Source organism: Tasmannia lanceolata, unplaced genomic scaffold (assembly GCF_043159265.1).
Source record: "Tasmannia lanceolata isolate RefF3 unplaced genomic scaffold, GAP_Taslan_0.1 ptg000016l, whole genome shotgun sequence".
Classification (NCBI taxonomy): Eukaryota; Viridiplantae; Streptophyta; class Magnoliopsida; order Canellales; family Winteraceae; genus Tasmannia; species Tasmannia lanceolata.
This window is the reverse complement of record NW_027518693.1, coordinates 3,819,300-3,839,796: the sequence shown is the minus strand read 5'-3', so window position 1 is coordinate 3,839,796 and position 20,497 is coordinate 3,819,300. Positions and strand designations below refer to the sequence as shown.

The window sequence follows — 20,497 nt, the reverse complement described above, 5'->3', positions numbered from 1 at the left end:
AAGGTAAAGGTGTTGGTGGAGACAAGGATGTGGTAATGCAAAGGGGTGAGAAAAGGGTGTTGGTGGCAAATAACTCCCTACTTCTAATTAAACTTGAACTTCTAACCTAACTTGACAAGGCTTATAATCCACTAATTCTAATTGAACCCAAATACCAACTCTAAACAAATTAGAATTCCTAAACGAAAAAATCTCCACAAACTAGAACTCAAACTTATTATAGTTTTTTAGTAAACCCGAACTCACTATGTTTTAGTAAATTTGAACTTACCATTTTTAATAAACCCGGCCTTACTATTCTTAATAAGAGGAATGCTAGCATCAAGCGGCCGCTTGATGCTACTCAGGTATTAATTGGCTATTTAACGCCATGCTGGCATTCCCATTGTTAACTACTATTACAAAATTGTAAAAATAATGGCTATTCATTCCTTTTTACTATAAAAAAGCCATGTCGGCATTTATTTTGAAATAAAATCCTTGTGTTATGAAAAAACTTACATGAATAAGACTCAAACCATGCAATAATTATAAAAAAGATCCAGAAGTATCAAACAAATCCCAAGGATAGAAAAAAAAAATCCAGCAAGTGTCAAACAAGTCCTTAAGTATTGGAATCCGATATGGGTAGTTCAACCACTCATAAGAATCCGTATAACAGTGAATCACCAATGTTGTGTTTGCCCAATTTATTAGTGATTTTTTAAAAGTTTAAAACAGAGAATCCAAAATTCAAGATTTTTTTCAAAAATATTTTATGAGGGAGACTAAAATGAAGGGCTCCCTTGCAAAAACCTGCTACAAGGCGCCCCCCCCATTGGACCATTTAGTCAAATTGCATTTATTATTCCTTTAATTTTATTTTATAAGTGCCATTATAATTGTATTTTGACATGATGGTCCAATAGGGGTGCCCTTGTAGCTGGTTTTTGAATGGGTGCCCCTCAGTTTAGCATTCCTCATATTTTATTTATTCATATATTTTGTAACCGGGGGTTGCATAGTTTTAAAACTCCCCGGTGCCCACGTCGACTCCCTCGAGTCGACTCCGTTTTACCTTTGTCGCGTTCTGCATTGCGTCGTATCCGCATTCTGCATGTTACCCTACAGAGTCAATAAAAACTCCTATGACTCTCCCGAGTTATGAGCGTGCCAGCCGAGTACTCAGCCGCATCAACATCATTCTTAACCGCGTCCGCATTGAGTCGACATGAATCTTTCTTCGGCCACATTCCATATTGCATCCGCATTTTTAAACACTACTTTGGACAAGGGTTGAAACTTGGGGCGGGCGAGCTGGGTTTTGGAAAGAAGGGTTGAAACTTGGCGCGGGTTGGCTGGGTTTTCCAAAACCCTATCTTACCCTAGAAATTATCTCGGGTCAAATCTAATTTTTATGGGAAAACCCAAGATCCGTAAACCTAACCTAATAGAGAGATTTTTTCGAGTCGGGTTGGGTTTTTATTTTCTAGTGCATGATAATAACTAATTTCAGAGTATGTAGAAAACAACAACTCTTCACACAAAAAATCTCTAAGTTCGTGTCTTTAGGTGCATAAATTCAAGTAGGAAGCTATTTTTTCACATCACAAATTATGATCACCTCAATGAATATAATTATTTCAATATATTGGGAAAAAAAGTTGCCATGTTATTTAAGAGATACTTATGAGTCGGGTTGGGTTTCAGAGGTCTTATTCCTTTAAACCTGACCCAAACCCAACGCGACCAGAGATTGGGTCGGTTTTTCAACCTAAAACCTAGCCCTACCCAAGACCCATGATTTCTAAACTCGACCCAAGTTATTTTTAGGTCAGGTCGATGCAGGTCCCGTAAAACCTGGCCCAAGTTGCAACCTTGCCTAGCCAAGAGAATAGGTAGCCTTCCATGCCATGGCCATAGGGCACATGAAAGGGGAGCTCCAAAACTTGGCCACTTGGGAGTTTAAACTCCATATGATGCAAAGATGATTTTCCTTATTGATAATTTCCCTTTCATGGTATATTAAAGATGAGAAATTATATGATGAACGGGCATACAAAGATGCGAAGGTGGGACAATGGAAATACCACCCTTGATATTTGATCCAACAGCACAAATAGATAGCTCAAAAGCACCTCCCATGACCAAAGCGCTCCAAAACGTGGCCTCAAACCTTGAGAAAAGATATATTATCCCCCATTTCTTCCCTGGGCCACCCCAATCCGGTCCTCCCGAATGGCAATGGCAGCAGCATCGTGGACCTTACCAGCTTCCTTTGGGCTTCTCATAAGGCAAAAGCCCAAGTGGGTTTTGACCCCTTTGTGTGGATTCTCAACCCAATCTCCCTCTCCATCGAGAAAACTCGTTCTCTATACTAAACCCGGTTGCTGTTTGTGTGATGGCCTCAAAGAAAAGCTTAACGCTGCTTTATCTTTAGCTACTGGATCCGATAATTCCCTCCACGACGTTCAGCTCCAGGTTATTATTCTTGTTTTTCTTATTCTCCTTTTTCATCTATTCTTTGTGTTTTTATTTATCTTTGTTGGGTTTTAGATAAGAGATATTTCAACTAATCCTGAATGGGAGAGGAGCTACCAGTATGAGATACCAGTTTTGGCCAGAGTACTCTCAGACGGTACCGAAGTGGGTCCTCTTTAGTTCTTTAATTCCCCGTGTTGCTAAACTTTGTAATTCATTTTGGTTTCTTAGTCAAGTAAATTTGTTTGCTTCTAGAGTGTTTATGCAGATTTGATTTGTATTGTAAATGGGTTTCTTACTCATGATTCTAACAAATAAGTTGGTGGATCCAAATTGGAACAATTCGCATGTGAATGCTTTAGTTAGGCTATTTGTCAGGGGGAAGCCCCCTTGAGGTAGTTACCAATCATTGAATGCAACAGTTTGTCATAGAATTGCCTTATTGTGATGTTCTACTTGATTATATGGTTGCAAGGTGTAACTTGGTGTTCTCAAAAGATGAAAATATTAGATCAAGAGTTTGAGGTAAATGTTTTAGCGACCACTTAAACAAGTTCTATTCATAGTTCATTGCTATGGATTATGTTATTTGTCTACCTTGGATAACTCTTTTTTTTTTCCCCTTCAATGTTTGGCTTTGTGATACACCTGTTCTGATATGTCAAAAGGCAAGACACCATCCTGATTGTACATGCTTCACTCTTGCTTCATAAGCTTCCCCCCTGTCCAAACCTATTGCATATTGGATGACTTTTTACAAGTATTACTTTCTTTAACCTTGTGGCATAGACGGAGCTTTCTCGAAAGAGGCAAGATGAGTCATCCTTGGATTTCTTGTCTCTAGCTTGGTGCCATGATGCCTACCCTTCCCATTTAAACCTGTTTAAAAGATTTGGGTGATTTTTTCCACAAATGTTTGGATATAAAGGGACTCTCTGGACCTCACTGGCACTTCTTTCCATGTTCAAGAAATGAATGATTTGCTTTCTTCAGTTACGCTGGGATAGGTAACTGACAACCACTGCTAAGCACACCATAAATTGAAAAAAATTGCAAATTTATTGTGACTGTATAACATGGAAATGTGAGTCTATAAAATGTTTTCAAAATATTCATTCTCATTGAAAAATAATAATAATAAATACAACAGATAGCCTTAATAAGCAATCCTTCGAAGAAGCTACAAGTGTTGGTTCCTCAATGTTTTGAACTATCAATCACCAATTCTAAATTTCTGCTGAGCCATTATCAGTGGAGCATTAATGATCTGAATCAAAGATCCCCAAACTCAGCCCTTGAGTCAGTAATATCAAGAAAAAAAACCTGCCTCCAAATTTATCATTCATGGACCACACTTTTTCTTGTTTATGCCATGACTAGTAATCACCTCAAGCAAGAATAAGCTGTAAGTCCACAGGCTGGTCCAGGAAAGCTCCGGCTCAACTCATCAGACACTTCTCCGCAATCAAATATCTCATTTTGGCTAATTGGTCAGCCTTGAATCCTCTCCCCCACAACAAACTATGCCTTATGAGCCTTCTTAAGATTTAAGAGACACGTGGGCACCGAATTTTGGAACCAAAGACACTTGAGCAACAAATTTGGACAGATTTTATTGCGTGCCATCTCCCCTAGAGAACATTGCAAGTCATTAGAGTATGCATGACTAAGCCATTGGTTAGATATATAACCCAGCTTCCCTACCCTTAATAACATTTCCAAAATCTGGTTTGTCAAACCAATGCAATTGATTGTTTTAGTAATGTTTAATTTGATGTTTATGAATTATGAATTATACTTCCAGTTTTATATCAATCTTTGAACTCGCCATTAATGGTTCTATTTCTTAACTATATGTATCTGTTGTTATATGTCAAATGGCAGTTAATTATGCTTCCAGCTTTACATAGAAATTTGAATACATGATTACTGTTTGTGTTTCTTAATTTATATGTATACTTTGAGCATCAAGAGCTTCTTTAATGGACGTCAAAATATGATTCTTTGCATTCTGTTACTGTCTTTCCCTCACAAGGGTTCCCATCAGATGGAGATTCTCTAGTGGTGGTAGGCCCAGGGCCAGGGCTCTCTCTCTATTTGTAGGCCCAGGTCTCTCTCTCTATTTGTAGGCCCAGGTCTCTCTCTCTCTCTCTCTCTCTCTCTCTCTCTCTCTCTCTCTCTCTCTCTCTCTCTCTCTCTCTCTCTCTCTCTCTCTCTCTCTCTCTCTCTCTCTCTCTCTCTCTCTCTCTCTCTCTCTCTCGTACACACACACAAACACCATCTACATTCCAACCCAACAGCCATCCAGCGATAACCCCACTCTGTCTAGCTTCTTCCATTTCATGAGCTTCCTACTCCATCTGCAATGCTGGAAAAATGTGGTTTGGATAGTAAAAGATGGGAGAGGATTTATTGCTGGAGGGAGGAGACCGAATGGATGAACCGAGATGAGGTGTTCTATGGTGGAAGTGAAGGAAGTGGGGCTTACATAATAGGGTCACTGATGGCTGGAATCGCAAATTACGAAGTGGGTGATGGTGAAATACATGGAGGGGAATGCTACATTTACGACATGTGGTCGGATTCAGCTTCATGAATCACAAATTGGCCGTTGTGGATATAGGATCAGATATAAGTATGAAAATTTAGCCATATCAAACTCTTGTATGCCATATTGCACACACCCTTGAGAATCTGAATGCCTCCTGTCAGCAACATCACCACATCATCCTACTATATGACAGAATAACATCTCTCTTATATTTCAATCCATTCCGGGAAAGCCATCTCCTTCTTTCCCAAATCCATCTCTCTCTCTCTCTCTCTCTCTCTCTCTCTCTCTCTCTCTCTCTCTCTCTCTCTCTCTCTCTCTCTCTCTCTCTACTTAGGCCATGTTTGTTTAAGATTATGCCAACCAATTGTGAGTGCCAAACCGATTATTGGACTCAAAATTACGTTTAAATTTGAGTCCAATAATTGGTTTAGCCCTGACAATTGGTTTTCATAATCTTAAATGAACAGGGCCTTAATATGAATGATTATACATGGAGCAGCGTCAACTTCAACAATCAAAAGACAAAAAAATGAACTTTAATGAGGAGAGGTAAAAAACAAAAGATTGAACCCTTCTCTCTCTCTCTCTCTCTCTCTCTCTCTCTCTCTCTCTCTCTCTCTCTCTCTCTCTCTCTCTCTCCACTGTTCAAAAAAATGTTTATAAAACTCACTAACTTTACCCTTTTTCTCTTCAAATGGGTTACCGGCTGGGGCAACTACTACAGCCCTAGTCGGTCATTTAGAATAGAAGACAAAAGAAGTGGATGAAATGGCTTTTATGGGGGTCGAAATATCATTTTGCATACATGTGTGTCTATATTGGAATCAATCGATGACTGTTTATTATGTACTCATGTCATTTTTGTTTGACCTGATTGTTCCACTTTTCCTTATTTTCTCCAATTTCATTAATTTTTTTATTTTTCAGTGTTCAAAGAAAATAAATGCTTTTTTTCTACATGAGGTTATTCTTCACCTGTTCTCCAATATTTTTTGACTAACTGTATTTATGTATGATACTTGATTAAATGGAAAATTTTACTCCCAACCATTTGACTGTTGCAGGAAACCCTTCCAAGATTATCCCCTCGTCTTGGAGTTGAGCTCATCCAAAAGAAAATTGCGGCTGCATTGAGACAATGAGAGGTCTTTGAGTTGTCAGTAACTCAGTATGTATTTCATGTTCGATGTTCATCAAGTCATAGCTGAAAGAAATATTGCAAATTCGAAATTGATTGTGAAGTGTCTGTTCTTTTCTAGTGTAATCTATCTGAGGATAGTCAATAATCATTATGTTTCTTTTTTGTAGTATCGTTGCACTCTTTTCTTTTACATGTTTTAATTAAGTCCTGAATGAATGCAACCATATGCTCTCTTGTCTCTGGTGATTTGAGTTTATCTGTTAAATTTCTTACCAGGCTCCATATTTGAATTATTCCATCTGAACTTCCATGTCTTCCACTGATGAATTTACCTGTAATTTTGTTAGAATATGGAACCCTTTTCTTTTTTCCCCTGAATGGTTGGAATATGGAACCCTTAATTGACAAAAAAAAAGTAGATAGGCTTCGTCCTAACTATTTTGGGTAACACTCATGTAAATTTGTAACTTCCAAGCTGACCTGCCTTAGTAGAAAAAAGAAGTATATAGGTGCTGTCCTAATTATTTTGGTAACATTCATGCATATCTATAACCTCCAAGCCTGTGAATGGACTGTGAAAAGCAGACATAACTGAAGGACAAATATATTTCTAATTGAACAGCAGATCTGTAGTTTTCCTTACTAATTGTGGGGTGGAAACAGTTGATAGCTAATGGAAGGCTTGTTATGAAGGGTTGGTTTCTTCATCTACACATGGTCCTACCTTTGGACATGGGTAGGATTTGGGTCATTCTAGACAAGATTTTATGTAAGGGTTGTTAATGGGGAAGTATCCACCATTATGAAGCTAAGCTATATTTTTTTTTATCTCAAGACAAGAAGGGCAGGTTTGGCAACAATGAAAATATTCCATGGAATATTAGTGGGGCCAATTGTGAAAGATGGAAGGAGAGGGATAGCCTTGAGAGGGTGGCATGAGGGGAGCATAAAGGCCTCCCTGAAAAACAGGGGGGAAAGCCAATTTGAAATGTTATATGTTTTTTTCACTGTTTTTAGGGGTTTCTCGTGGTCTCTCCATGCACTCTCCACTCCTTCCCTCCCAAGTCTATGCACACGCGCCCGCGCGCACATGGGCCAACAAATCTATAGAATATTTTTTCATGGTTTTGCCAAACATGCAACCATTAAATTTACCGTTTCTACCTTAGAACTTTTGGCAATCTGACAAAACCGTATCCTAAGGCCCTGTTTCTTTTGGATTTTGAGTCCTGATGCAAAACTGATTATACGATTCAAAATTAAATTCACTTTTTGAGTCATATAATCAGTTTTGCACTCAAAATGATGCCGGATGGGTACAAAAAATGTAATTCTACATGTAGCCTGATGAGGTTCTTGAAAGGTTTTTGAATTCTTGATAGGGATCTTTAATTCTTGATGGGTGTATATATTGAGTTTTTGAAAGGTTTTAAGAAAGCTTCAAGAACGTTAAAGATTTGATAAAGAATGAGTCGTGAATGTAAATAAAGGGTAAAGACTGGTTGTATGGGGAAAAGATTGAGAATGATTGGTTCTTGAGAAATTGGGTGGTTTATATGCTAAGAGATGGAAAACGGAGGGTGAAAGGGAATGAGCAAAATGAGCAAAGGGAATGTAGAGAGGGCAAAGGGGAAGGTAAAGGTGTTGGTGGAGACAAGGATGTGGTAATGCAAAGGGGTGAGAAAAGGGTGTTGGTGGCAAATAACTCCCTACTTCTAATTAAACTTGGACTTCTAACCTAACTTGACAAGGCTTATAATCCACTAATTCTAATTGAACCCAAATACCAACTCTAAACAAATTAGAATTCCTAATCGTAACTTGACTGAAAAATCTCCACAAACTAGAACTCAAACTTATTATAGTTTTTTAGTAAACCCGAACTCACTATGTTTTAGTAAATTTGAACTTACTATTTTTAATAAACCCGGCCTTACTATTCTTAATAAGAGGAATGCTAGCATCAAGCAGCCACCTGATGCTACTCAGGTATTAATTGGCTATTTAACGCCATGCTGGCATTCCCATTGTTAACTACTATTACAAAATTGTAAAAATAATGGCCATTCATTCCTTTTTACTATAAAAAAGCCATGTCGGCATTTATTTTGAAATAAAATCCTTGTGTTATGAAAAAACTTACATGAATAAGACTCAAACCATGCAATAATTATAAAATTGCGGGGGTAGTATTCGAAAAAAAAGCAGATAAGAAAGATCCAGAAGTATCAAACAAATCCCAAAGAAAGAAAAAAAAAATCCAGCAAGTGTCAAACAAGTCCTGAAGTATTGGAATCAGAGATGGGTAGTTCAACCACTCATAAGAATCCGTATAACATAACATAGGGTATTGGAGTGGTAGAGAATAATCACGGCCTTCATCAATAACAAGTTGAAACCTCAACTTTTTCAGTACAACAGCTACAATTGCATCCAATGGGGTCGTTTAAAAAACAAAAAATTGCATCCAATGGGGAAAGTGCTACTTCTATCATAAACATGAATTTTCATTTCATTATCAGATGTGGTATGTTTTTACAACAGCAATAAAGAAAAGAAGTAATTCTTGTCAGATACTTCCCTTTAGGGAGAGCGCTTTTAATGTTTGAGAGAGGGCTAACAGAGGCCTGCCACCTTTGTGACTTTGACCCCACAAAACAGCTTTCTTTTATACACATTGCCTGTGCCTGCAGCCCTCCATCTTCCTTTCCAAAGGGATTGCCATAAACACACCAGACTCCAGCATTTTTCAACGCAGATACCTTGGGAGAGAGAGCAAAACTGTATATTTGGCCTTACTTTTGAGGCCGCTCTTTCGCAAAGATGAAACAAGAGGGGTCCAAAATGAGAACAAGGGTCATGTCGTAATCTAAGGCCTTGTTCGTTTCAGACTGTGACAACCAATGGCGAGGGCCCCAACCGATTATTGGCCCAATAATCGGTTGGGGCCCTCGCCATCGGTTGTCACAGTCTGAAATGAACAGGGCCTAAAACACCAAAAACTGATTAATGTGGTGCTCATAAGAGATGAAATATCACAAATCCAAGTAACCCAATTAACCACATCTCTCTATAGAGAGGACCTGAAGCAAAAGCTGCAACAAAAGCATAGCCAGTAAGTACAAATCATAACAGTTGGAAAGTTCAAATCAGATGCAAAATGCGATTCATAAGATAAAAATGTGGGTCATATTTTTTTTTTCCTAATTTGGCTCATATTATTAATCTTATCTACCAAATAATCAAAAAGATTATGAGAATGCCATATGCCAAAGAATCAAAAAGATTATAAGAACACCATATACCAGCATTTGACATGCATAAATAGCAAGAGAATAGCCAATTCAACTAAAATAAAAACAGAGGAAATGCATCCACCAAAGTGCACTGAAGAAGAGGCTCCAATTCAACTTTTAAAAAAAACAACCACAACCAGCGGTGTCGAGATAACTTAAAAGACTAACCATATCACCTTTTATATTAGGCATAAATCCAACCAACCAAGCATATTATCTTGCGATCTGTCTTCCCAAATCACCCTCAAATAGAAACATCGGACAAGACCAACAAAGTCACATCCAACAGTCGATCTGATTTATGGTAAAAAACATGCCCTGACCTGAAGCCTATTGTTGCCAGAATATCCCGAGATTCCTTTTTTTTATAGGTAAGCTTCAAAAAAGCCACATAATGCTGTCCTCATGGAGCTGTCTTCCTAGCTCCATTTGAAAGGTGCATGTTCTTCCATGGATTAAAAAAGGGCAGCCCATATACTATGATTTCACTACCTTTTTATGTTTATTCTTATGGTTATTGAATTTTGAAATTTTTTTTGAACGGTGAAATTTTATTAAAAGAGAAAACTTCAACTACAAAACTCTCAAATAAAGCGGACCCAGGTAATAAAAAGAGAAAACCACCGAGATTGATTAAGCTAGCAATCAACAGGAATGAGTTCAACACAACTAGAATGACCCTGGAGATGCCCTCCTTCACGAGGGTGTCTGTAGTCTTATTGACAGACCTGTCAATGTGCTGAAAAAAGATGCCTCAGCCCTCAATATGATCCAACATCTCATCAATAATATCCTCATCTCCAATGATAATCTCGTTGGAAATCATCCACGTGATCAAGTTGCTAGAGCTACCTTATACAATCAAAGGCTTGAGATGAAGCGAAGACCAAAGGATAATGCCTTGTGTCAAAACCAAGTCATCTGCCTCGTTGGAGTCCCCCTACTCCAAAAGTGCCTGAGAAGACAAGCCTTACTTCACAACAACCGCCACCACCACCTCTTCTTCATCTCTTTCATCTTCTTTCCACTTCTCTTCCCCCTTCTTTCAAGGTTTTAAATGTCGCTTTCGGTCGGCACGGAAAAGGAAACATTTCAATTTTGGTGAAAATCTTGTAAAATCAATTAAACGTATGGAAACATATGTAAACGATGAAATTTTAAGATGAAACTTTGGAAAATGTTAGAATAAGCACAAATACATACTTAGCAACCCTCACATAAGCAAGAAAGCCATCCATAATGGCTTAAGTACATCGAACACCTAGTGACATGCGTTGTCGCACATGCTTAGAACAATAAAGTCCATAAAGAAGAACAATGTAATGAAGTATAAGAAAGTGCAATGACAAGTCTCCCCTCCAAGGACCCCAACTCTATGTCAATACAATGTAAAACATAACACCTTTCCATTTTTGTCGTTCCAACCATTTTGGTTAAATTTCGAGAATTTTGGTCGAATTTCAGGAATTTTAGTCAGAAATAATGATGAGGAAGGAATTTATTGAGATTTCATTTCGGTGGGGATGAAAATGGAAACATTTCGGTCGTTTCAGGGAAATTTCAGAGAAATTTAAAACCATGCATTCTTTAACATTAAGGTTAAGGAAGCATCAGCCCTCCCTCCTCCCTCCTTTTTTCTTCTTTCCTTCTCTTCTCTGGCTCTCTATTGTCTCCCTCCTTTAAGGGAGTATCAGCCCTCCCTCCTTGCTCCCTTTCTTTCACCTCTCTAGCTCTCATTCTCCCCTCTTAGTTACTACCGTCAACTGGACAACCAAAGCACGAGGCCCGACACGCCACTCTCTGGTACTACCATATTCTTTTTTTTTTTTAAAGGAAACAAAGATTTTATTAAAGCTGTAAAACCCAATACAACCATAGGAGATGAGTTGTCCCAAAATCAAGGCAAAACTACATCAGATCCTTGTTGTTTCAAGGTGATGCTAATAAGACCCCTAACAACTACAAAAACAAGCCCGACCTAGATTGCAACAGGCTACCACAGATAAAGGGAACATAAAAAAGTAGAAACTAAAAGAAACATTTCTGGTTCCTGCAACCTAGCGATCGGACCCGATCCCTAACAGCCCCTCCTTAATTCATGTAGCCCTCGACTCGGGATAGCTTCCAACAGGTGAATTTCTTCCCCCCGAAGCTTCTAACAGAACGACACGAACGCCTTCTCTGTCCACACCAACTTTGGCTGGCTTCTTCATTAGCCGATTGCTTTCTATGTTGAAATGAGGGCACAATCCGCTTGACGAGATCCCTTAATATCTACCATATTCTCCCAGTTCTCTTTCCATTTCCCCTTATATCTCCATTCCCTTTTTATCCTTCTCACCATCCTCCTTGCCCCATACCTTCCTTAGCCTTTCCCACCTAATTTCCCTCACACTTTACCTCAACATTTCCTATAACTCTTGCCTATAATAACAACACGCCCTTATCGTGTTTCCTACGGTGACTTCGTTTTCTCCTTTAGGTATGCATTCTTTTGAACCATATTTAGGTTTATTTCCTACATCACCTTTTTGAGATAAATCATTTAAGATCTGATTTATTTCCGTTTGCTAGATGTTTTATTTGTGAACTTGATGTGTGGCACTTGCATGGGTTGAATTGTCTTCTACATGATGAACGACTTCAATGGTTATGATTTCCTACAAAGCTTTAGCTATAATTGATTATCATGACATGTTTAATCTGATTTGGGAATGCATGTTGTTACCTTTATTGAAATAGACATCCTTTTATGCACCAAAGTTACAGAAGGACCACATCCTACACCAAGCAATCCACTAACACCAGTATCCCCCACTGGACATCAAAGAGGGAAAAGATGAAGTAACATAAGCGCCTAGCAATCAGGTATTGAATCATTAGATGGTTAGCCACAACACATGGTACATTGATTAATGATGACACGAAGACAATCTATGAGGTGGTCAACAATCATGATTTTATCAAGGCAGACACTCCAACAGAAAGTTGGGACACAGGAAGGGGTAGGAATCGACCCAAGCTCACACAATGGAGCCACTATACCTCTAATCATTACGAGTTGCATCTCGGACTTGATGGTGAAAAGCCTGAAAGAGGCCTAATTCCAAATGGGATCATCACCCTTAGATTTGTTAGTTATAAGTAGCCTCAAACTTGGTCAAAAGCTCACCTATCGACCCAACCTCATGATCCAAAAACCTGAAGTATAGAGACTGAGCCACTCTACACTCTATAATGGAGCCTATTCCTATCTGCCACTTCGTGGCTTGTATGGAAGGAGAGGAACAGGAGTGTTCTCAAAGGAAAATCCATATCTTCTCGATAGTTGTTCAGTGGGCATCAAGTTTCTCCATGTTTAGAGGAATCTTGGTGACGTCCTTCCATAGGACTTGGGAGGCGACCGTGTTGAGCAGCATTCACTTGGACGACCCTAAGCCCATATGGGCCCCTCCACCTCCTGGGAGGCTACAGCTGAACTTTGATGATTCGAGTTTCGGTAGCCCAGGCCCAATAGGCATTGGATGACTGCAGAGAAATGCAGATAGAGAGGTGTCTTGAGCCTTTTCGGGCCCAATAGGTGAGCAAGATGCTATCTGAGGCAGAGGCCAGGGCACATCTTAGTAGGATTCGATTCGCTACTTGGGATCAGATTCAGAAGATGATCATTGAGGGATACTCAGTCAATGTGATCAGATGGGTGAGTGATGGAATGTATTTCTCTTGGCAAATGTCCCTTGGCAGTTTGCAGATGCCATAGAGGGGATCCGAGATTCTATAGACAAACTTGATACGGAGATTCAACACGTATGGCAATTGGCTAACACGGATCCTAACTCTTTACCGGGAGTGGGAATTGCCAATGAGGAGATTCTATAATCATACCGCTTATCTCCTTGAGAGTATATAGTTGGGTGGTAGATTCCCTGTTATGGTGTTTCTCTATTTTCTTTTATTACTCCTCTTTCCTTTCTTCTTTTCTTCTATTATATACTGTGCATTGCACCTTTAGACCATCTCGGTCTTTGGTTTTTGCTCTTTTCTTTTAATAAATTATTCACTAACCAAAAAAAAAAAAAAAAAAAACAGCAACTAATGAAAGCAAACACATAAACTATCAATGAAGCAATGGATTACTGCAGTACAAGCATCTAATAAAGCCTCGGCCTGATAAAGAACTATAATATCAGTTGCTATCCATGCAAAGGTTATTATAAGAATTCAGTTGCATATCAAAAAAAAAAAAAAAGATGGACTTTAAAAAAGGCAAAAGAAGAACCTCTCTGCCCGTCCCACCATTCTTAACTTTCCTTCGAGGGTTCACCTTCAGCCTTTCAGTTGAGCTGAGGCTAGTACTTAACAATTACAATTATGAAAATGTGATATGGTTAACTTTATCTAAACAAAACAATTGTACCACTCACACCTTAATAAAGGTGAATATCAAATAATATCCATTCTAACAAGCATGATCAAGATATTGCATCATAGCATGTAAAATAAACAGCTAGGGAAAGACTAATCTTAATAAAAATTTGACTTTAAATGCTAGGGAAAGACCAATCTCAGTAAAAATTGATTATAAACTGGCAGTTGTAACTCACATGATGGGAATGGTGAGATTGCACTTCTATGGTCCTGGCCCGGGCTAGGGCTGTAGAGTATCGCAGGTAAAGGTGATACATGTGGGTCCAACTGTGAAACAGGACTTGGCGGTTGATTGTGTGGAGGAACTGCTGCAAGAGTTGAATATCCGGAAGGAGCAGGAGGGTGAGGATTAGCAGTTGGGGAGGGATCTACTGACATTGAAGGACCATGGTATGGACTATATCTAGGGGAAGGAGCAATATCTATCATTGGAGGTGCATGAGAGATACAAGATGGAGGCAAAGGTGGCTGGGGTTCACTTTTGGGAGTTGGAGCATAAGATGGAGAGAAAGCAGGACTCTGAGAAACAGGGGCAGAATAGAGATTTCCCTCTGATGGGGCAGGAGATGGAGATGGAGATGGAGAAGGAGAAGGAGACGGACTTGGGGACCCTTGAGATGGGTCGAGCGAGTTTTGTAGATATGCCGAGAGTTGAATTTGGTTTACTTTACCAAAAACAGCATGATCTAGACCAAGGTTTTTTGAATGAGAATCTGCGATCGCCTGAGCCAACTGCTTTAATCTTTGCGGTAAAAGTGAGCGGGTCCCTACATCTGACAAAACTGTAGCCTGAACAATAATTGGGGGAGCCAATGTTGAACCATCCAAATTTGTAACCTGTACATACACATTCTGCACGCAAAATATGAAAATTAACACACACCATCAATTAGGCCCTGTTCGTTTCAGATTATGACAACCAATTGTCAGCTCTAAACCTATTATTGGGCTCAAAATTAAACGATTGGTTGTCATAATCTCAAACGAACAGGGCCTTAGAATGTAAATAGTCAGAATGATTTGGAATAAATTGTAACAGGACTACCTCATCAGGTCTCAACTGCAACCCAAACTTCAGTTGACCCTTTAGCTGGTCAACGTTTTCTTTTATCTGAGAAATGGAGTTGTTTAGTGTGAAATTAAATAGGATTTGAGCCTTCTGAAAAAAGGAACCAGACTGTGCAGGGATCACTGTGAGTCCCCCCGGGAACTTCACAATCTCGAAGGAAGATGGCAGACCAAAAATTGATGGTGTCAACAACAGTTTTTGTGTCCGAAGGACCAGCTCTACTAAAGATGATTTTAGTAAACTTAGGGCTACCAGAGGTATGGGGACATTATATGGATTAGGAAAAACACCAAACAAGACATAAGTCCAGTTTGATGTACCTAAACGTTGCATAGAAATGATGGAAACCTGTTGAAAAGGTATGCTTTAGTTAGATAAGTCGCCATTCAGAATGGATTATAATAAAATATAACTGACAAAGCTTGAAATAAGACCTGTGTATTGGGCATGCCTATTTCCCCCAAGATTTCATACTCTAGCCTTTCAATATGTTCAGTAAGTAGTGAAACTGGCCTTTCCAGTTTGAAGCTTGCTTGGATTGGACCTGAAAAGATGCAGGTAACTTGTTAAAAGTAAAACAAGACCTAATTTGCTCGAATATTTGAATATATGAAGCCGTGAAAAGTAATCATTTATAGAATGCAAAAGAACAGCTCAGAAAAAAATAATGTGGATTGTAAACAACATACTGTATCATTTAAAAAACAAATAATGTCATCTATTCAAGCTTAAGATAGTGAATACCAACTAACAAAAACATATTAATCAAATGCTTAAAATTGTCTTCAAAATCAATGCTTCACAGTTTCTTTAGCTCTAAATGATCTTTCAACCAGTGCCTTTGCAAAAGTTTTTCTTGCTAGAGTGTGGGTATGTATATGTACATACCCACACTCTTACCTTTTTGGGATGGAAGTTAAAAAACCCAAAGTTTTGATAGCTTTCGGTTTTCGTGACATGGACAGACCATCATCCATTTCACAACATTAACTCCCATCCCCATCCAACTATGACCCAACCACTAAAGCTCTCTCTCTATGTTAAAACATCACTCTCTCCCCCCCTCTTTTCTTTCTCAATTAGGATTTCAAATGCTATCAACTACACATATTTGTAATGATTGCTTCATATATAGGATGTCCACAACCATAATCAACCAACATGTATCTATCCATGACCGAATTCTTCAGTAGGAATCCGCACCAAAAGAAGGCCAGGGAATTCGATTTGTATCCCCGAGTAATTGCAAACAGCTCCCCTATCTAAAGACTCCAGAAATTCACTTGCAAGGTCCTTGACTCCTTGCTTGTCTAGAACAGCAAACAAAGTCAAGAATGATAAGGTTTGAGTGATCCAAAATGGAAGCCAGATTCACAGGAATTCCAGTTTGCACTTTGGACAATGAATATATCAAAGATAAGTAGATATCGATTCGAAAAATGTTCAGATTGCTAGTTAATCGATAGAAAATAATTTCTAAACGATCTAAATCTCTCCATAAACTCAACTTCTCTAATGCAGTCAGAGAAGATGGATCCGACTCCTCCAATGCACTATCGGAGAAGATGGTAATTAATTGAACGCACTTCCCAATCGAAGCCTACAAAGATCACTACCTCTGAAGGGACGAAATTAAGAAGATTTTTAGGAAAAAATATTGTTCAATAGCATACCCTTTCGTGTGTGCCCTTTTCTTTATATAACAATCTCCAAACAAAGCAACCCCACTACAACTTTGACTGCTCCTAAGTCCTAACATTTTACTTCCTATTTTCTACCTTACCCAACTGAAATAAAATAAGCTAGCAATGACAACATACCACAAAATGTAATCAAATCTAATTTAAGTAACCGAAACTAATGCTAAATAAACCAAATAATGAAAATAAATAAGTCATCGGAGACTAAACTCCACTAATTCGGCTAGGGTATGGCCCACTAGCTAAGTCCATAAACTTGGCCAATCTCCAAGGTGGGGGGCTCACATGTCCTGGACCAATTGGGGACATGACACACACAAACACAAGTGGGTGAAAAGACAAAGTAACAATCGAATAGGAACGTAAAGTGTGAAATAGAAAGAAGTTCATTGCATATTGGGTACTAAATACACATAGAAAACACTAAAGGTACCAAATGAAGAAGAAATAGATGCAGAACCAATGTAGATGATGGGAAGTTGGGAACAGATAAATGATCACTCGTAGGGATATGGAAAGAACTAGAATAGAGATGCAGAAGAGCATGTTACTTGAGTTGTCAATGATGTGGTGTGCGGCCATTGTATTTATGAAGCTTCATAGGGTATACTGAGATGTGTGCAATAGTTGTGGGTGAACCTACGAAAGGCTAAGGATCATATATGTGGTAGAAACCTCACACTATGGTTACAACAAATACAAATCTGGCTGTTGTAGAATCCTTGGGCACAATCGGGGGCCTGAACGCCTAAAGCTCAAGTAAAATACAAAGGCGAGGTAGGGAGAAGGCCTCCCTGAGCACATTGGGGGCCACTCTACGGTGGTCGAGCAAGATAGGCACTCAGTCGTGGGCACTGAGAGTGACTAGGTTGTTCATGGAACAGCTAGAACAAGGATTGGTGTTATAAACAAAAGTGGAAGAGGAAGATAATAAACTAAGGCAATGCAAAACTAGGAGAGAAGCAGCACTTGTAAGAGGAGGGAAATCCTATATTTTCTATTCAATTTCTACAAGAAGCAAGCATATGCATTCATGTCAAAAGCGCCCAACCTAAAACAAAACACTATCAAACCAAAAATTTCTAGTACCAAAACCCATAAAACAAAATCCTCTTTGGAAAATGTAACTGTTCCTAGAATTACAGTTGGTTCATGCATTTGACAGGGACATGTCTCAAAGGTTACACATAAATTCTATGATGATCACTATGAAATACAAATCATAATTTCCAGAAACGGTAGAAAGAAATTGGTGATGCTTCAAGAAATCAATGGCACAATCCAACCAAACAAGTTGAAATAAAAGTTTAAGCATGTCCGAAAAGAGTGTGTAAATGCTCTCACAGCAGGACCACACCATCAATCGTTATCACACTACAAATATAATGATTGAACAGAGCATAAAAAATGTGCATGAACAAACAATACTCTTTTTTGGGCAGTAACAAAACCATGCCATAGACACCTGTGGCAACATTCAAAATGTTCCATTTGAGACACCAAAAATACTGGAAAGAATACCAAGGCATCAAACAGGATACTTCATCATGTACAACCACTACCATTGTGGAGAAAGTTCACCACATTAACACTCAAACCCCACTTCACATTTTTAAACTTAAAGCACATGACTTGCTGTCCACAGTGATGAGACAAATAGAGTGGCCAAAAAACAAAACCCTAAGATAGACTACCCTAACCCTGTAGAAGCAAAATACTCCAAACAGAACACTGTAAAAAAAATCCATAGGAACCTCCATTGCATAATTCAATCCAGTCCCCCTAAACCCAATTACCAAATACAAAAAACCCATAAAAATCACACAACATTTCCCACATAAAAACCCATCTCCCCATCAAACCCATCTCGAAAAAAAAAAAAAAAAACAAAGTACTCAATAAATCCATCACAAAAACACAAATCAAGAGAAACCCATCTCCAAAACCTAATATAAAATCAATACAGAACTGGATCAGGAAATTCAAAACTCACCCGCATAGTCATTAGAAACAGCGCCTTCGGAGCCAGATTTGAAAGGATGAAAAGGAGGAAGCCAAAAGAGTGCAGAAATGAAAACACATAAACTAAAAATCAAAACAATAACACATCTGGACGAAAAAGCCTTATTAATTCTGGAACAAAAGCTCTCGCAATGAGAGCTCTCGATCTGGGTCTCTTCAATATGTGTCTGTTGTTCGATTTTCCCCATTTCCAAAGCATCTGTTTAAGCTCTTCTGTATTTTCTCTGTCACAGAGAAAAATAAAAACCAAATCCCAAATGAAGAACACAGAGAGGGAGAAAGTGGGGAAAGCAGATGCAGCTTCTTCTTACCATCTTCTTTTGTTTGAATATTTTTTTGCCTTGTGCTGCTGCCAAGCGTTTAGAAGAAGCAAAGGACACATAAAAAAAAACAGAGCACAAATAAAAGGATAATGATATTGGCACTACCATTTTTATAATTGCACAAAATCATATTGTCTTTTCTATCTAATTGCCCTTTGCTTTGCAGAGATTTTTGGAATTTTAATAACTTTCGACAGCCGGTTAAATAATAAAAGACAAGATGAGTTCGTGCAATTATCAAATATGGTTGTGGTAATATCAATAAGCAAATGAAATAGTGGAAGTTCAAAAAATTGCACTAACACGCTTGTCTTTTATTATTTAAACAGCTGTCAAAGGTTATTACATTTCTCAAAAAGCTGTGAAACATGTTAAACGGAAAAAGACAACTTGAGTTTGTGCAGTTATTTTAACATGGTAGATTTGTAGTGCGAATATCAATGGCCAAATAAAATAGTGGAAGTCTCTTCGACTTCTCTCTAATCGGAACACCCCTGCCTTTATTGTTCATTGTGTCTTTGGTAACGGCACTCCTCTCGTTATTTTACACTTTTTATCTGGCACTAATGATGTCTTAATCATCATCCGATGTCTTAATAACACTATTATGATATATATATATATATATATATACATATAAGCATGGTTTTAAATTTCGAACCGAAATCGCGAAAACCGAAACGGTATTTTATTTTGACCTAAATTTCTGTTTTTCTGAAATTTGACCAAAAAATCTGTTTTTTAAAAAATTAATTTAATATTTCACCGAAATTTCGGTAATTTCGGCCGAAATTTAATATTGAATAAAATATTTGTTTCGTTTTTTGTACCAGATTTCGACCTAAATTTCGGAATTTCATGGGTCTAAACCGGTACCGGAACAGAAATTTTAAACCTTGATATAAATCATAATATTCCAAGTCATGATCAACCTTAATAATCACGTTTTGGGTTGGGGTTCACTAGAAATTTTATGTGCAATCAGGACCGTTGATTATGTAGATGATCATGATTATCCCACATGGCCTAGGCTCTATACTGAACAGAGATCACATCTGCTTTTCTTAGGAGAACCCTATGGTTCTTGCTTGATCTATTTATAAGTTAGAATCATCCGATCAAGGTAAAGTTAACCAAATTGGAGTAGAATTGTAGTTTGAGGTCTAGTCAACTGATCACATGGGTCTTAAACGTGGCCATTAGGACTTCTCGTGGTCAAATTGTAGACTACTAAAATTGCAAGAAGAGTGTGAATATTAAAACAATGGACTGAAATCTTTATTTTATGATTTTGATAATGGCACTCCACTAGACATTGTTTTTGCATTTTATTTTTTTTTCATTTTTACTTGAGTCAATTGCGCTTAGTTTAGTTTCTGGGACTCTTGGTTGGATCTTTCGATATAATTAGATATGAAGAGTGTGCATTATTGAGGATTTTATTGTGGGCCCTTCCGCATTACATTTTTTGTCTTGTTTGCATGTGGAAGGCCATAGGGCCATC

The 20,497-nt window shown here is 38.3% G+C and overlaps 2 protein-coding genes across 3 annotated transcripts; one reads left to right on the top strand and one right to left on the bottom strand.

The window, feature by feature from the left end:
* The first annotated feature begins 1,995 nt into the window (after positions 1–1,995).
* LOC143849075 (Thioredoxin superfamily protein) lies at positions 1,996–6,399 on the top strand. 2 transcript variants are annotated; one of them, XM_077358120.1, is made up of 3 exons: positions 1,996–2,460; positions 2,536–2,617; positions 6,079–6,399. In XM_077358120.1, the coding sequence occupies exons 1-3, from the start codon at positions 2,218–2,220 to the stop codon at positions 6,114–6,116; spliced, it is 363 nt and encodes a 120-aa protein (XP_077214235.1). In that variant the 5' UTR covers positions 1,996–2,217; the 3' UTR covers positions 6,117–6,399. The 2 variants fall into 2 exon arrangements, with proteins under 2 accessions (XP_077214235.1, XP_077214234.1); XM_077358119.1 differs by having other exon boundaries at positions 2,010–2,460; positions 2,536–2,625.
* Positions 6,400–9,092: 2,693 nt separating this feature from the next.
* On the bottom strand, positions 9,093–19,037 carry LOC143848758 (uncharacterized). Its single transcript, XM_077357798.1, has 6 exons — positions 18,982–19,037; positions 18,642–18,894; positions 15,383–15,492; positions 14,925–15,296; positions 14,056–14,731; positions 9,093–9,250 (listed from the first exon to the last, which is right to left on the bottom strand). The coding sequence occupies exons 2-6, from the start codon at positions 18,856–18,858 to the stop codon at positions 9,174–9,176; spliced, it is 1,452 nt and encodes a 483-aa protein (XP_077213913.1). The 5' UTR covers positions 18,859–18,894; positions 18,982–19,037; the 3' UTR covers positions 9,093–9,173.
* Positions 19,038–20,497: the final 1,460 nt, after the last annotated feature.

Coding starts and splice junctions, on each gene's coding strand:
- LOC143849075 (XM_077358119.1), top strand. CDS start 2,218: ATGGCAATGGCAGCAGCATCGTGGACCTTACCAGCTTCCTTTGGGCTT. Junction 2,461..2,535: donor TCCACGACGTTCAGCTCCAG/GTTATTATTCTT, acceptor GTTGGGTTTTAG/ATAAGAGATATTTCAACTAA. Junction 2,626..6,078: donor TACTCTCAGACGGTACCGAA/GTGGGTCCTCTT, acceptor TGACTGTTGCAG/GAAACCCTTCCAAGATTATC.
- LOC143848758 (XM_077357798.1), bottom strand. CDS start 18,858: ATGGGGAAAATCGAACAACAGACACATATTGAAGAGACCCAGATCGAG. Junction 15,493..18,641: donor TGTTTCTAATGACTATGCGG/GTGAGTTTTGAA, acceptor GCATCTTTTCAG/GTCCAATCCAAGCAAGCTTC. Junction 15,297..15,382: donor TAGGCATGCCCAATACACAG/GTCTTATTTCAA, acceptor CCTTTTCAACAG/GTTTCCATCATTTCTATGCA.